The 15,870-nt window shown below is 47.3% G+C and overlaps 1 protein-coding gene across 10 annotated transcripts in view; it reads left to right on the top strand.

The window, feature by feature from the left end:
* Nucleotides 1-15,870, top strand: part of tp53bp1 (tumor protein p53 binding protein, 1) — a 21,084-nt gene continuing 5,214 nt past the window's right edge. The window contains exons 1-23 of one of the 10 annotated variants that reach the window (XM_085277081.1): nucleotides 1-303; nucleotides 2,264-2,480; nucleotides 3,099-3,177; nucleotides 3,263-3,347; nucleotides 3,428-3,495; nucleotides 3,593-3,697; nucleotides 5,016-5,070; nucleotides 5,156-5,325; nucleotides 6,326-6,452; nucleotides 6,537-6,631; nucleotides 6,714-6,901; nucleotides 8,642-9,704; nucleotides 9,876-9,992; nucleotides 10,073-10,264; nucleotides 10,340-10,406; nucleotides 11,210-11,299; nucleotides 12,201-12,459; nucleotides 12,612-12,680; nucleotides 12,770-12,922; nucleotides 13,347-13,567; nucleotides 13,862-14,032; nucleotides 14,548-14,975; nucleotides 15,154-15,345. In XM_085277081.1, the coding sequence (XP_085133207.1) occupies nucleotides 2,301-2,480; nucleotides 3,099-3,177; nucleotides 3,263-3,347; nucleotides 3,428-3,495; nucleotides 3,593-3,697; nucleotides 5,016-5,070; nucleotides 5,156-5,325; nucleotides 6,326-6,452; nucleotides 6,537-6,631; nucleotides 6,714-6,901; nucleotides 8,642-9,704; nucleotides 9,876-9,992; nucleotides 10,073-10,264; nucleotides 10,340-10,406; nucleotides 11,210-11,299; nucleotides 12,201-12,459; nucleotides 12,612-12,680; nucleotides 12,770-12,922; nucleotides 13,347-13,567; nucleotides 13,862-14,032; nucleotides 14,548-14,975; nucleotides 15,154-15,345 (4,174 nt within the window). In that variant the 5' untranslated portion in view covers nucleotides 1-303; nucleotides 2,264-2,300. Of the gene's footprint in view, nucleotides 304-1,086; nucleotides 2,481-3,098; nucleotides 3,178-3,262; nucleotides 3,348-3,427; nucleotides 3,496-3,592; nucleotides 3,698-5,015; nucleotides 5,071-5,155; nucleotides 5,326-6,325; nucleotides 6,453-6,536; nucleotides 6,632-6,713; nucleotides 6,902-8,641; nucleotides 9,705-9,875; nucleotides 9,993-10,072; nucleotides 10,265-10,339; nucleotides 10,407-11,206; nucleotides 11,300-12,200; nucleotides 12,460-12,611; nucleotides 12,681-12,769; nucleotides 12,923-13,346; nucleotides 13,568-13,861; nucleotides 14,033-14,547; nucleotides 14,976-15,153; nucleotides 15,346-15,870 lie in introns of those variants that run through there. The other 9 variants (XM_085277070.1, XM_085277108.1, XM_085277099.1 and 6 more) reach the window with 9 other exon arrangements.

The following is a 15,870-nucleotide window of genomic DNA, read 5'->3' as shown; positions in this document are numbered from 1 at the left end:
TAGAAAGAAGTCGAGCATAAATTTGAGAGACATTAAATTCTGGGCTTATTTTTGGTTTATGAGGGTAAAAAATACTTTTATCTTTCTAAATTAGTCTAATCGGTGCCGCGTTTGACTCAAGCGAAATCCACATTAAAAAATGCCCTTGCATCTTTACGTGCCATGCGTGTATATCCCACACCCCGACTCTCAGCAAAACAGAGGTAAGGAGGAACTGAGCGATGCTGGACGCGTTATTATTGCAAGCAACGGGACGGTGAGAGAAACTGGGAAGCCCAGGAGCAGACATATTGATCTCGAAAGGTAAAGCTCTTTTTTGTTTCTCTTAGCACTGCGGTAAAGAAGCGGGCGCAGATAGTGATGGGGCTGTCAGGGCGAAGCGTTATATGCGTCCACGGCGTGTCTGTGCGTGTGTCTGTCGGGCTCCAGCAGAGGTGGCTCATATTAGACATTTTGGGCAGTGCCTGCGCATTTCTTAATGTGGGTGTCAGGCCGACCTGCAGAAATGACGACGTGACGCTGAACTTTGCGGTGTCAGTCGTAAGGTTGGCTGCAGGAAGCTGATGCCCAGCAGCATCCATCCAGCTAGGGGTGAAGATCACACCTCCTCATCTTTTGTTACCGCGAATAGAAGCACCGCGAGCTATCTGGCACAATCTGGGCTTCATTATTGCATTGTTGCCAGCCACATGTCTCCATATTGAAATGCCGGTCAGAATCCATGCTGCTGCTGTTTCCCTGTATCAGAGGACCAGGGCCCATCTCTTCTGTCTGGCATCACACACACACACGGCTTAAGCTAAGCAGAATAGATCACAGCGAGTAGAGGGTGAGATCAAACGCGAACAGGCTGTACAAAGATAAGAACAAAAACCAGTCTGCAGAGACTATTCCAGCCTGCTGGAGTAAAAATGAATGAACTTGGAGCACGCAGTGGCTTAAAGTGACCTCATCCTGCTTCGTTAGTCTCGTGCTGTCATCACTATCGGTATAAAATCACTCACAGGATCATCTGATATCCAAAGCACCCTTCTAATGTCTAACTGTTGGCCTTTCATGGTTGTGATGACTGCAGTGGAGGGTCTTCTTGACTCTTGAACATGGTGTGGATATCATTTAGTTTGGTTTTAAAGGTCGCCGTGCACCCCACCTTCATGGGAGCCTCTTACAGCGCATTATTGGTCCTTTGTACTTCCTCTGCCAAACCGTGATCTACATTAGCATAGACTGCGGTGTTACTGGTAATGTGGTGTCTCCATGGAAACTGGAGCTGTCATATGACAAAGTCACTTAATATTAATCTTCAAACCTGCAAGCACGCAGCACAAGATTAAAAGCTCATTACAAAGCGTGTTTTATAAACCCGGGCTTCATTGCAGTTTTAATCACCCAGAATCATCATGTGATCACAGGGCCTCGTTTCTTTTACGATTACTGCCCAGGCCTGCAGTGCCCGAGATGCACGTGTAGTCTATTGAACCATGCCCCCAGGTTTGGTTTCAGGGTTCCCCTTTTCTGAAAATCCTTGTTTGCCAAAATACAGAAAACACAGACTATACTGTATCCAGGATGTCAGGTAACATATAATCTGTGCACACAAACTCTTGAGGGGAATTACAGTAAAAAAAGTGAACCCATCTCTTCCTGAAAACCCCACAAGGACCCATGAAGGTCTCCGAGATCCCAGTGCGGGACCTGGTGTCCCATATTTCTGTCTTTGATACGATTTATCACCACAGGCTGTGAAACTCCACCGTGTTACGTAGAGTCCTTAAAATCCAATACATACGGTACACATAGAAACTGTAATTATAGCTATATTAACATCAATACAATGATACAATGAATGTGTACCACACATGCTATCCATTATAGCCACCCTGCTACCGTCGAACCAGTCGTGTGACGTCGTTATCGCAGCTGAACCAATGAAATTACTTCTAGCAATTTTACCGCGAGGAAGCGAAATATGGGCGTGTCCATGTTCGTCCTTCCAAAGAAAATGTAAAGAAGCTGCTAAATACACACGCGAACCAAAACGTAATGGCCTTGCTGGCTTACAGGTAAATGTACCCTGTGTCACTGGGGGCATGGTTAAGGTCCTCTCGGGCATACTTGCTGTTGCGTTGGAAGCGGCACCCTTTTGTTTTTGGGCGGAGCGTTAGTTGCTAGCCTTTTATTTAGCTAGCAGCGACTACCTCAGATAGCCGGTTGTAGGGACTCACATGGCGACACCTCTGTTGTTTCACAACGGCTCGGCTAGCTAACAGCAGCCCGTCTCCTGCCCTCGGCCTGACCCCATGGATCCCGGTGGAAGTGAACTGGACTCCAGCCTGCCTCAGCCAGACAACCCGTGTTTGATAGTGGAGGACTCCCAGCCGGACAGTGTCGCTTTAGAAGACGACCCCGAGAGCAGCTACCGAGCTCTGCTGGCCCGTCGCCTGTCCAGTCTACAGCCCACCGCTCGCAGCCCGGTACTGGTAAGGAGAAGATCTCATTCAGTAGCTCTCCTCTCTGTAATGCAGTTACTGATTACTTGAGCAGATAAAGAACAATAAGCACAGATTTATACTTGAGTAAAATGGTAAGACGAGTGGCTTTTTCACGGACGTTGCACTCAACTCGACCACAGACGGTCCAGTTCATTTCCTCAGCTATCCATCCGCCCATTAATCAGTCAGGCTCACTTTGAAAAACTGGGTAAAATGCAGGCTACACTTTGGACATACTGGCAGAGGCTGGTAATCTGTTACAAGCAAACTGACTCACACTCACATCTGAGCTGTCGAGAGGACTCTGCAGCTCAGATGTAAAGAGTAAACTCGTCACACAGAGGCCTGTGCTGGCTTTTTGTTCAGACCTGCTGGCAGGCGATCTCTCCTCCACGCTCTAAAGCACTAAACCTCCAGGGAAACACTGAAGCACAGTTCATGTGAGATACAACACTCAGGCATCTGTAACAGTAAACCACTGTTGGTTAGTAGTTGTTGTGCAGCTTTGAATTAGTTTAAACCCAAAACAAATGTTGCATGTTGAAAGTTGAAAATGTATAAAAAAGACAACTTCTGTCATTTACATTACAACCTTCTCTCTTCTAGGAATTAATATCTTCACCAATAGGAAGCAGGTGCTCTCAGACCGGCAGCCAATCAGAGAGCAACAGCCAGGCTGAGCCTGGTAAGTGTTTTCCAGTGTAGTGGGAGATAGTTAAGTGTTTCTTGTCCTGAATGAAGATAAAACAGCGCTTTTGCTTCTTTCTTAGACGGTCTTGCTGCAGCCAACCCCAGTTCAGTGTTCCAGGAGGACAGTCAAGTTTTAAATATCTGCGCTCCTCCAAACAACAAAAAGTGTGTTTGATTTGTCCACTTTTGCAGTTTGATTGTGGTCAGGGTCAGATGGCAATGAAAGGTTTCACTTTATTTTTCAGGTGTGTACCAGAGGACGCTGACATGGATTCCGGTGCTGATTCTACTACACACTGTATTCAGTCTGAAGGTACGCATTTTTCCAACACATTAAGTTCCAAAAGCATCTGCCGGTCTGTTTGATGTCGTGCTTGGAAGTAACTGCTACGGGTTGTGTTGTGTTTCAGGGGAAGCTTCTCAGTTTGGTTTTCTTGAGCTTTCTCAGACTCAGGATCTGTGTGGGGAAGCTGTGAACAGTCAGGAGGAAGACGGAGACAAATGCAACAAATTGGGTATAAGGACTTTTATCCACGTGTCTGTATTACACTGTCATTATCCACATTAATAAAGGATTGCATTCAGCTGCTTGTCGCTCTGCGTCGGGGCGGTGACGCTCTGGTTTACCTCGTATTCGTGGCGTGCCTCTGACAGGCAAAACATGGAGGCAGAGCTGCTGTGCTTTTCAAACAGCTGCAACTAACATCTGTCTGCTGGGCTGCTAATGCGACCAGCATAACTAAGGTTCATGACCGTGTTTGTGCTGTTGTTGTTTGTTTACTGTTTTTTGCACTTTTAATGAAATGATCTGACAAAATAATGATGGCTGTGTCTCCAAGGAGGAGTGAAATACTATTTTATTAGCACTTCATAGCACTCATTAGCAGGCATCTATTTCACTGTGATTCATACATGGACAGGTGATTTGCTAACAAAGCTGGCCACCTTATGTGCTAGCTTACAACTTTAGATCTCGCTGGGCCTTTGTTTAAATTTTGATGTCATGATTTTGGCTTCCAGTGGAAACAAGATAATGGGTCCTTTTTTCACTTTTTGTTACTAAATGCTTGTTTTTGTGTTGTGGTAAATCAAGCACAACCATTCGATTTGCACGTCTTCAACATAAATACACACATGATTTAGTTCAGCAGTATCTACGATGACACACAGTCGTTAGTCAACAAGACTTGTGTTGAAAAAGTTGTGAAAGATTTCACTGATTGCACCTGTAGAAAGATCATTAGTGGCCCAACTGGTCTGGTTTCAGTGACACGTCACTCTGCTGTTGATCAGCTGTTTATTGCTCCCTCGGCCCCTGCTGTGCGTCTCCTTACCCCACCTGACACCATCGTGCATCCCACGGTGAAGACTTTGGGCCAGCAGGAGCTGATGGTTGCCCTTGCTAAAAGGGCTTTACAGTCAACAGCATCAAGTCCAGATGACTCTTACATTCATCACCATGGTCACCCCTTTTTTGATTTTGATTTTAAATAATCATAAATAGTGGAAATTGCAGTTATTGAACAAACACATTGTGATGGTTATTGGTCGAAGCAAACAGCCCTACTTCTGCTTTCAAATAAGCAACACAGCAGAGATCAAAATGCTTATGTTGAGTCTTGGACACAGGATTCACAAACATGGTGATTGATGTTGCCTTGTGTGCTGCCATCCTTTATATACAGTCTATGGTTGCAACAGAAATGCGTTCCTGATCTCTGGATGCAGAATGAGGGGTGCTGGGTATAATTACGTTTTTACTTGTTCCGATCAGAGCATTCCCAGTGACTCCATGAAGTTAAACAAAATAATCAATGTTCTCTTCATTCCCAGCAGAGCAGAACATCAGTTCCAGGACTTCAGAAAGTCAGGACAGCAAAGCGTTGAGGTGCAGCTCCATGTGACCTTTCAAAGTCTGCATTCATTAGATGTGCGTGTTTTGGCTTTGCACTGAAATTTCTTTTCTTCTCCAGGTCTGAGGTGAGCTCCAGCAGCTCATCAGAGTCTTTGGGTCAGTCAGGCAGGCAGCTGAGTGTCCAGGTCCTGCTGCACTCGCAGAACCTGCAGGACTCTGCTGAGCAGGACCAGCAGGACTGTGAGATCCTGTCCTCACAGGACGATCTGTTCGATGCTGACAAGACAGGTACATTCATGTAGCACTCGAAGGATTACACATGTTGTCTTTTTAAGCCCATCACCTTCATATTGTCTAAGACCACACTGACAAACTGTCACATCAGAAATGTTGGCCTTAAGTGTGAATTGTGGCGTTTTTTTTGGAAGGTTGCCGTCTGTGGCAGTCAGCGCTATTTGGACAAACCTTTCAGGTCTCATTTCTGTAACAGGTGGGCTGTGGATAACTGAAAAACACATTTTGGCAGAGGTGTACTGTGTCAGCCTTGTAATTTAAATTATTTAAAAATGCAGGTCTTTTTTAGTTTAATATTTTTTAATCATTAACTATAAAAAAGGGTCTTAGTTCCTGTTGTATTTTGCTTATTTGTTCATTCTCATCTCACTCCACGCCTTCCACACCCAAACATGACTGTATGCTCTTTGACTGCCTCACACATAGTAACCCAGGGGTTGTTGGAGGGACGAGTGTTTGAAAGTTCCTCACTGTGAGGAAGAGACACAATAACTCAGTTATTTACCTAAATGATTTGCCCTGCTTACATTTTGCTGTTAAGTTGGTGACGAGCTAACCAACAGATGTTGAACGTAGCGTAAAAATGAGTTTACAGGGAAATCATCGTGGACAAGGTTTCACCTGACGTGGTTGTTTGTTTTTTGTTAAATCACAAATAATCACAAACACATGGAACGTGTTGGCGCAGTGAGCATGCCCCTGAATGGCAAAGCCTCCTTTGCTCTAGTCGTCTTCAGCGATCTCTAAGCCCTTACAGCTACGCTGGTGTGCTCCTAACACAGGGTGAGGCTTAGTAGACAGGCCCATATAAACCCGTGTATGTGTTTAAATCAGAATAACTGTGAAAAAATAACTCGCTGTATGAGAAGTTGTTGAAAGTAGAGGTGTGCAGCCCAGTTTGTGCTTCCTTCACTGTGAGTAACAGTCCTGGTTTGTTTCTCTCGTACAAACAGAAAATGATCTGAAATTACTCTAACTGCTTCTTTACTTTCAGGTGCTGCAGTGGACAGTACAGTGTCTGAGCCGGAGCAGCAGGGTCACCCCACCTCCACACCCGCCCACACCCTACAGCTGCTGCATCTATCGGGACAGGGAACACTGGTGCAGGAGAGTCTGTCCCAGTAAGCGGCGTGCTGCTCTTGCATCATTCACACACAATAAATCCCTGAAAAATGAGCTGATGTCCTTTTTTCTCTCCCCTCTAGGAGCTCTGTTGATTATGTCGCCCCCACCCCAGACAACTTTAGCCATACCCCTTTAATAGTTCCCAGCTCACCAACCGAACTAGAGGATGAAAATGGTAGATCTGCTTTATTATCTCAGTTTGGGTTCAGACATGGAATCAGCTGGTGGATAAAGCTAACATCCCTTTGCGTTGTCAGGTGCTGATTCACAAATGGATACGTCACTGCCTCCGGATGACAGGGGAGCAGGAGAAAAGGACGAGCCAATGGAAACCGAGGCCGCCCCCAAGCCACAACCATCTGCATCTACTCCCATATCCCAAAGTTCCCCTGGTTTTGCTTTAGAACGAACTCTCTCTGTACCGTCCCAGCCCGAGTTCTCTCATGTATGTCCTTCACTCTTTACTTTCAGCAGCCTATTTAAAATGTTCCCAGTAGAAAATATGGATTATATATGTGATGTATTAAATTGTCAGAGGATAGAGTGCTAGGCCCAGTGACAAAGACCGTTTGACCTGTCTAATCAATAAAAAATGCAAAGATCAGCAGATGATGTTGTGGTCGGCTGTAGGTCAGCTGACCAGCTGGTTGAAGAGTTCATTGATTTCAGCACCAACTTTGTTTGTGCCCTTATAAAGAAAACCATGTTGACTGTAGTTGTTCCTCTGAGGAGGAGAACCGTTACTTTCAGTGTAGGACTGCTGCTGGTTGTTAACACCGGGTCTTTGTGCCGCTCCTCCTTTCACTCTCAGAAATGAAGGGAGACGTGGTAAACAGCTTTCGTCTGATTGGCTGCCCCTCGTAAAGAGAGTTTGAGCAGCAGGTAGAGTTTGCTTCTGTGTCAGATGAGCAGTATGTCCTCTGTCACATCCTGCAACGTCCAGTTTAAAGGCTGAATCTCTGGTTTATAACTGTGCAAAAGTCTTGAGTCATCTGGGTTTTGTATATCTTGTTCTTTCAAGCAGACAGCTTCTTGTAGCTTTGGACAGTTTTCCAGACGTTCTAAAGGTCCAAAGGTTTCTTTGGACATTTGCTGTTTGTTTGGTTTTTTTTTTTGGTTTTGTTTTTGTTTTTCCTTCCCTTCACTCATTTTAGTTCATAACATTAACCTATGATTAATTCAAGCATAAAAGGCTCCTAACTTAACGGGTGAGCCAGTGTTGTCTAATGTATCTTTTGCCACTTGGTTATTAGAAGTCTGTCACAGAAACACATAATGTGTTCCCATCATTTTCTTTTGTTGAGCCTATGAAGAATACCAATGATAACAGTCTGTTTCAAGTTTCATGTCCCAGCGTGATGTGCACCAAAAATAATCTGAGGAAACTGGACAAAAGAGACAGCAGGTCTGAGACTATCGGCAGCAGATGAACATCTGAAAGTCATGTTTTAAGATGCCTGACGCAGGACCTAAGAGACACGTGTGACTCTGTATTAGATCCACCGGCTGATCAGTGAAGCCTCGTCAGGAACGGTCTCAGTGGAAGGCTGAGATAAGCCAAGTTACACAAAGGCTGGGCTGAAAATCAGGAAAGTGACGAATGCACAATTTCTGGTTCAAATGAATGTAAATGTGTAGCGAGGGTGTGCAGTGACCCTACAGCCACCTGTAGAACAGGGTGGAGGCTCTGACGTGGTTTGAGGCTGCGTTTCAGGGATTTTGCCAAACCAGGTGGAATTATGAACATGGAAAGCATCTGACTGACAGTGGCTTCAGGTTTTTCAGTGTAGCCAGGCACACTGCCAGTCCACAGTTCACCACAGTGTGGGATCACTTTGACAGAAAGCAGAACAAACCCTGGAGAAGTAGTGCTGAAGACTGCTTAGAAAAAGCAGGAATGCCTAAGAGAGCTGAGGCTGTGTTGGTAATATAAAGCAACAAGTTCTTCTTCCCTCATATGTGCTACGTTTGCACGCGTGTCGATAAATGTCTTCCCAGTTTTCCTGGTAAAATATAAAAAAATAAAGGGTGACTCAAAAGTTTTGCACAGTAATGCAGACTAACTTTGAAACTTTGGTGAATGCGTTGGTGCATGCGTAGAAAATGAATAGTTAAATAGACTTAATGCAGTGTGTGAATAAACGTGTCGTTTAGCTGCAGCTCTGATGATTTTCTGTGTTTCTAGGACGTATTTGTTCCGACGCAGAGCCAGGATGCACAAACGCATGAAAAGTCAGCGTCGTTGCCTTGTGAGACAGAGTCTCAGCATCTTGAGTCGGCTCCCTTCACCTTGCCTTTGCAGCTCTCTGTGAACACAGAGAGCTGCAGCTGTCATCAGCTCACCTCTGAGGAGGACAGCCAAGCCACTCAGATAGAGGAACTGGAGGAGCCGCTTGCCGTCGACACCAGCGACTCTGTGATTTCGTGTCACGATCAGAGAGAGGAGAGTAAAGCCGTCCCGTCGGAGTCACAAGCCGCCGCCGGCTCCAAAGTGTTGTCCTCTGCTGAATCACCGAAGCGCCACGTTGAATGTGCTGAGACTGAAGCGACCGATCTGGCCCAGAAATCAGCAGTTTCTCTGAATGTACAAAATGTGAATGTAAACGATGTGAAGGCTGACAGCAAAGATGCTGGCTGTGCTGACATGGTGTCTTGCTCGCAGCCAAAGTTTGATTCTGCTGATCTGACAGGTAAAAGCTGTGTGCAGGAGACTCCCTCAGACGCTACGCCCTGCAGCCTGCCTTCACAGTCTATGATTTCTCAAACATCTGCTGTGGATGCAGATGTGTCAGGAGGAACTGTAAAAAGTCCCTTTGTGGAATCGTCGTCGCCGCAGCCTGAGGTGGGGTGCAACAGCCAGACAGACAAAAACTCAATGCACGAACGAGGTGAAGAGGAGGATCAGGAGGTGGCGATGGAGGTGGAGAACGCCGAGGGTACCTCGGGAATGGGTCTGGTTCTCTCCCAGAGCCAGCTGTTGTCTCCTGAACCCATGGACGAGGAGATTGAGGACAAGGCAGAGGACAGCATCCTCTGTGTAACAGACAGTGAGAAAGAGGTGGCGTCACAATCAAAGACTCACAGTTCTCAACCAATCACAGGCCAAGTGTCAGTCTCTACCAATGGCCATGAATCCCAGACTCAGGAGAAAGAGGCGCACTCAGCTCCCGATAGGCTGTCCCAGACGGAGAGGGCGGGCTGTGAACCAGAGGCCCTCAAAGAAAAGAGCTTGAGCGACAGCTCGGGAGGTGAGCGTTCTGAAGATGTGTTTTCTGCAGAGTAAGCAGAGAGTCGTGTTCAAAGAGTAAAAACCCAAAACCCAGTAGTGTCTGTTAGAAAGAACTGAAAGGCCTCTTATAAAGGTTGAATTACTTTATCTTTGTCTTTAACCTGATTCTACTCGTGTGTTTCTGCTACAGACATTTCATTCCACTTCACCCTTCCTAAAGAAGGAGACTTGATTGGACCCGTTGTCGGCGCCACGCCACCGCTGATCAACCAGCTGAAGCAGACGCTGAGACACAGCACTCCCATTGGTGAGTGGCACCACACCGGTTCACCAAAAGCCAAAGAACATAACACGGTCCTAGTAATATTATTTTTTTCCCTCCTCCAGAGATCAGCTCTTTTTCTGAAAAGTCTGATGCAGTGGGTGATGTCTCTGCAGACATGGTGATGGCCAGCAGCGATATCGTTTTGGGTGGAAGTGGCGGTGACGCAGCTGACAAAGGTGACGGGAAGCTGAGCTTGAGGATGAAGCTGGTGACGCCCGTTGAGGAGGGCAGCTCGGAGCGTTTCAGCCTGCAGAGTAAGAACTCCTTCCACGCTGTTTGTGAAAAAGTGTCTCGCTGCCGCACGCTCAGCGATGCATTTCTTTCCCCAGAGCCGACGCCACCAGAAGAGGATGGATCTGTCACCAAGGTTACGACCATTTCCCAGGCTGTAACCAGGTAAGCTGGCGCTCTCTCAGCACGTTAATTAAATTCTTTCATTTGTCGTCTTCTTCTCATTTCAGTCTAATCCACTTGTGCATGCTGTCTCTGTGTCATCTCCCAGTGTAGTTTGAGGTTTTGAGGTGCTCACGTCGTATCGATTGAACTCTAAATAACATTTTTAACTTAGTACTTTGTTAAAAGTATGCACCAAAACTTTATGTTGGATTCAAATTGTTAAATGTTGCCATTGTTGTACTTAAATTTGGAAACCGTGCCTTAAACTGCATGGTTGGATATTCTTCTGCTCCTCCCCGACACATCTGTGATGCTGTGGGAGGTAATTAGCTGTTTAACTGCAGGCACATTCCACGTGACATTCTGTTTCCTTATCTTCTGAGGGATGTCCACCCCCGGTCATTTAGGGGCTCGCCTATGCTTGCATATGGTGAACCATTAGAGTTAAGCCGTATACGGGTGTGGGGAGATGACCTTTAGATAACCAGGAAATGTGGTTATACAGTTGTAAGCATATATTGTGTGGCAGGAAGAGACACACACACACACACACACACACACAGTGTTTCAACCTTTTGTGACCGGTGAGGAGCGTGCAGGTAGTGCACACTACCGTATGCAGGTAGTGCACACTACCGTATGCAGGTAGTGCACACTACCGTATGCAGGTAGTGTGCAGTGCAGTGACTGGATATCAAGCATGTTGGTTTGCTTACTATGTTAAAGAAATCGTTTTCTTTGAGCTACGGCGCGTGAGGATAAAACTTGAAAGGCTTGTTGTTCCATTGTTGACGTTCCAGCAGCCCGTCTGTGTTCACTCGGGTCAGGCAGGTGCACCGACAGCAGGAGGTGGAGGAGGACAGCCAGCCTGGAGGAAACACTACACTGGTCAGGTAAGCTCACATCATAGTCTCACAGAGGCAGATAAATGCATAAAGATTGACACTGTTTAAGCCTTTCACTGTGCTTGTCAATAAGGAATGCCATTACAGGTTCATATGTCTGGATAAATGTTGTGACTTTGCACTGCAGGCATGAAGGTCCGCAGGGAAAAGCCTGCCACACGCTCACAGCAGTGTTGTCCCACTTTTGTTAGCATTTTGAGCCTGTGATTTGCCCAGTGTTAATGTTAGCACATGCACATGACAGCATTCACCACACTGGCTGTCCTGTGTCATCCTGACACTATCTGTTCCCACTTTATAAATCATCTAGTCCTTCACATGTCTGTCTGACCCTGGGATTTGTCCCCTGATGTAGTGTGTGTTAGAACAGAAATAGGCTTCGTGCTGTGAGCCTGCGTGTGCATGTGACAGTGAGACCTACTTTGTTTCCAGAGGAGATTGGGTGGTTATTTTTTCTACTTGGTGCGTATTCTCTCAGGACATGGAGAGTGGTAAGGTGTGACAAAGTTGGGTCATTCTGCTGAATGTTCTCTGCAAACGTAGTGGAACAGCCACACTGCTGTGATCCTTTGTGGAAACATTAGGGCTGCTCTGACTCGTTATCAGTCGACTGATTAAGAAAAGACACGCGTCCATGCCATGTGTTTACCTTTGGAAAGTAAAGGTAACGATTTGGTGTGTGACACTGCTTTTGGAGCCTTTGGTACAAACAGGTTTTCAGCAAATCTGTGAAAAGCAGTGAACAGAAGTATTTTGTGGTTGCTGGACTAACTAACCACTAGAAAAGCTAAACATGAATGTTTAAAAGCAGAAAGGTTCTCGTTGGGATTGCTGACCTGTAATTTGATCACTGGTAAGATGCTCCATAGTTATGTACTGTCTTTTCCAGGGGGGAACTGTTCGCCTCACCACAGAGGAGCTCTCAGGCGTCCGTATCGAAATGCAACAGTCTGCCGAACAGCCAGGATGTATCGACCGCGCCGCAGCAGGACCTGCGGGATGCGCTCGCCCCTGCTGAGCCGCCTGAGGACAGCAGAGGACTGCCTGATGCTCAAGAGCCGACCTCCCCGAGCAGCACAACAGTCAGGCAGAAGGTGGTTTCCCAGCTGGCCTCTGAGAACACCATCACCTCCACACCGCCCAGCAAGGTATGCAACTCAGGATCAGTGATGCAGAGTTGAATAAAAATGTGGTCTCCATCATCGAATTTCCCAGAGGAACCCACCCGAGGGATTAATAAAGTTCTATCTAATCTATTTGATGTTATTGTGATATTAATCAGTCTGTCCTGTGTGCTCAGACATGCCAGCGGACAGTCTCCCAGCAGACCGGCTTCGATGCAGCGGGGTTTCGCTCCCCAGCTGGCCGGGTACGCACACTGAGCCTCTTTGGACGAAGAGATCAACCACGCGTTTCTATCGTTCATTTGTCATTCTTCAATTTCTTTTGTATTGAAAGGGTGAACCCGAGTCCCCGTCCTTTAGAAGAACCGCCGTTCCCTCTCACCGCAGACACGTGCGCACCATCCAGGAAGTGCGGACCACCGTCACTCGGATCATTACCGATGTGTATTATGAGGACGGCAAAGAGGTGGATCGCAAAGTCACCGAGGTAACTGTCTCTGGGTCTGATTCCTGGAGCCTGTGTTTTTGTATTTGCTGTCTGTCAGAACATGTCAGGGCTGTAAGTTCATGCAATCCTCCTCTGCACAGTTCAGAGAGCAGCACTGCTGTGCAATTCACAGTTATGTGATTTTATCGAGAAACATCACCGTGATTAAAATCTGCATCATTTGTCCAAACACAGTGTTCGTTTAATTTCTGCTGAATATTCATTTCTTAAAAAATCACATGGGTCTGAGTGTGCATGAGCACGAGCTGCAGCCTCCAGAACGAGAAGGAAAGCATTGACTGCCATGCAATCCTGTGCAGACATCCGTGGTTCTTTCACTATCAGGCCTCTTTGTTTTTAAAGGAAAATGTATTTATGGATTTTGGCTGTTTAACGTGTTCGTGTCACTGCCCGACGTGTCCAGGAGAGCGAGGAGCCCGTGGTGGACTGTCAGGTCTTGGACAGCGACATCTCTCCGTGCCGCACAGGCAGCAGTTCTGTGACCTCTGGTGATCTGGGGGACATCAGCTCGCTTTCGTCCAAAGCGTCCAGCCTGCAGCACAGCTCCGGGGGAACCAGCAGCAGTATGGGCCTCACCAGACCAGACTTCATCATTCCAGCGAGCAGAGGGTTCAAATCCACGAGGTAACTCCTCATCCTCCACCGTCCCAAAGTTCTTACCGTTTCTCCTCAACCTTCCTGCTCTTTCTCTCTGCACTAGTTGCATGCTGTGTCACTTCTTCACCTGCTGTGACTCTAACACCCTGATTTCTCAGTGATTCACTGATCCCTGCCTGCGACAGGTCCGTGTTGTCACAGGTGTAGATCTGGGGTCGCTGCACAGCTCTCACTTGACAGTGAAGTGACTTTTCAAAGTGTCCCCAGATCGGTGCCTGTGCAACCTGACCGGCTCCATTCGTCCCCTCTGTGTGTCTGCAGTCCAAGGAGGGGAGGTGGGCATCAACAGAGGGGTCACAGGGGTCACAGGGCAGGGTCAGTGGTCACACTGAACAGAGGCTACAGCACGCTGGGGTCCCGGGCCTTCGTCCCGCTGACCCCCAGAGGAAGGGCTAGAAGGGGCCGACCCCCGTCCCGCTCCTCCCTGTCCAGGTGAGTCCTCTCTGAGGCTCGCTCTGCACTTACAGAAACCATGGACAGGAAACACTCTGAGCCCTCGCCAGCTGCACGACCTTAATAACACTTTTTCCTTTTCTTACTCATTTTCTTCTCACTCAAACCTTATTCAGGTCCACGGCTTGCATCGCCGTGAACCTGCCTCGTGCAGATTTACCCTGCGTAGTTAATCTGGGGCTAGATGGGGTGCTGCGTGTTATCACATTTGCAAAGTTTGTAGCTGATGCTCTTGAAGTGTTCCCATGCCACACAGACAGCAGCAGATTAGACTGTAAGCTTTAGTTGAGGTACGGGACAGAAAGCTAGTTTGTCTGCTAACCTCCAGCTGGATAAAAGCTGCTTTAAAGATACTCGTGGTTTGTTTCAACAAATAAGGATTATTTTGACATAGCAGGTCCAAAACAGCACTGTGCGTACTGTTAAAGCTAAAGGATATTCACTGATTCCATTAAAATGAATCTGTGGAATGTCTTCCATCTCTGCTTGGATAGGGACAACACAGGCCTTTTATACGAGACTGTTCTCTCTCAAAGGGGAGGAGGCGGTGGCTCGCTGCAGAGACTGACGGCTCAGGGCCAGCCACAGTCGTCCTCAGAAGATGAGCCGTACAGCCGCGTGCTCCCCGTCAGCCCCACGGACCCCGAGCTGCCCAGCCACTCGGACTCCCTCAGGTCTTCGCCAGAGGCGGCGAGCTCAGCCGGGAGCAGCTTCATCGGCCTGCGAGTGGTGGCCAAGTGGTCATCCAATGGTTACTTCTACTCTGGTCGCATCATCAAAGACGCCGGCGAGGGGAGATTCCGCTTGCGGTTTGACGATGGCTACGAGTGTGAGGTTGCCGGGAAGGATATCCTGCTGTGTGATCCCATCCCGCTGGAGACGGAGGTCACTGCTCTGCTGGAAGACGAGTACTTCAGTATAGGTGAGGAAGTGACCGCGCGTAGTTTAGTAAGATCGCTGTGGTGATTTTGGTTTTTGTCCTTTTCTTCGACCTGGTTTAGACTGAGGAGATTTAACAGTGACATCAGCTCTGACTGTTTCTGTGGTCGTTGCATGAAAGACTAAAACATGCAGGACCGATGGTTCTTGTGTTTGTGCAGGTGTCGTTAAGGGCCATAAAACAGAGGGCCAGGAGCTGTTTTACAGCGTGGAGAAGGAGGGTCGGAGGCAGTGGTACAACAGGACATCGGTCATCCTGTCGCTGGAGCAGGGAAACAAGCTGAGGGAGCAGCACAGCCTCGGGCCCTACGAGCCCACCACTCCCCTGGCCAAGGCCTCCGACATCAGTCTGGGTGAGGCAGCTGCAGAGCTGAGGATGGACCCACACGGCTGTGGTACCGCCTCTGCCCGTGACTGTGCTTAACTGTTTTAAACCTCGACAAGACGGATTTTATTTTCACCTACAGTCCTCCTTAAACAGGTCAAACTCTTTGAAACAGACCAATAGAAAGTTCAGCCTGAGTTTAACCAGGTTCCTTCTGATCCTCTTCTCGACTGATGCGTCTGTTCCTCTGATCGCAGCTCTCACTGTTTTTAGAGCTTTTCAAAGCCAATCATTCTTATCCATGATGAAGACAGAAGGAACCAATAACATGCATGTTATAGTGTGTTTGTTACAGTACACAGTATGGTGTGGAGCCAGTGTTAGCATCTTCTTCTGGCCCGTGCGTTCCTCTGTGATGACAGTCGGGTCAGCACAGGGTCATTATAAAAGGACGAGGTCCCGTTCTTAGTTTTTTACTCAGATATGCAGCCTTAGAGGTTCCTCACTTATTTTAATGCTTAGAGGCAGTAACTACAGGAAGTCTGTGTGTTTG

The sequence above is a fragment of the Mchenga conophoros genome, linkage group LG1, assembly GCF_057382185.1.
Source record: "Mchenga conophoros isolate Kocher_MC1m ecotype Shallow Benthic linkage group LG1, M_conophoros_male_GT1.1, whole genome shotgun sequence".
NCBI lineage: Eukaryota > Metazoa > Chordata > Actinopteri > Cichliformes > Cichlidae > Mchenga > Mchenga conophoros.
This window is presented reverse-complemented; position numbering and strand designations above follow the sequence as displayed.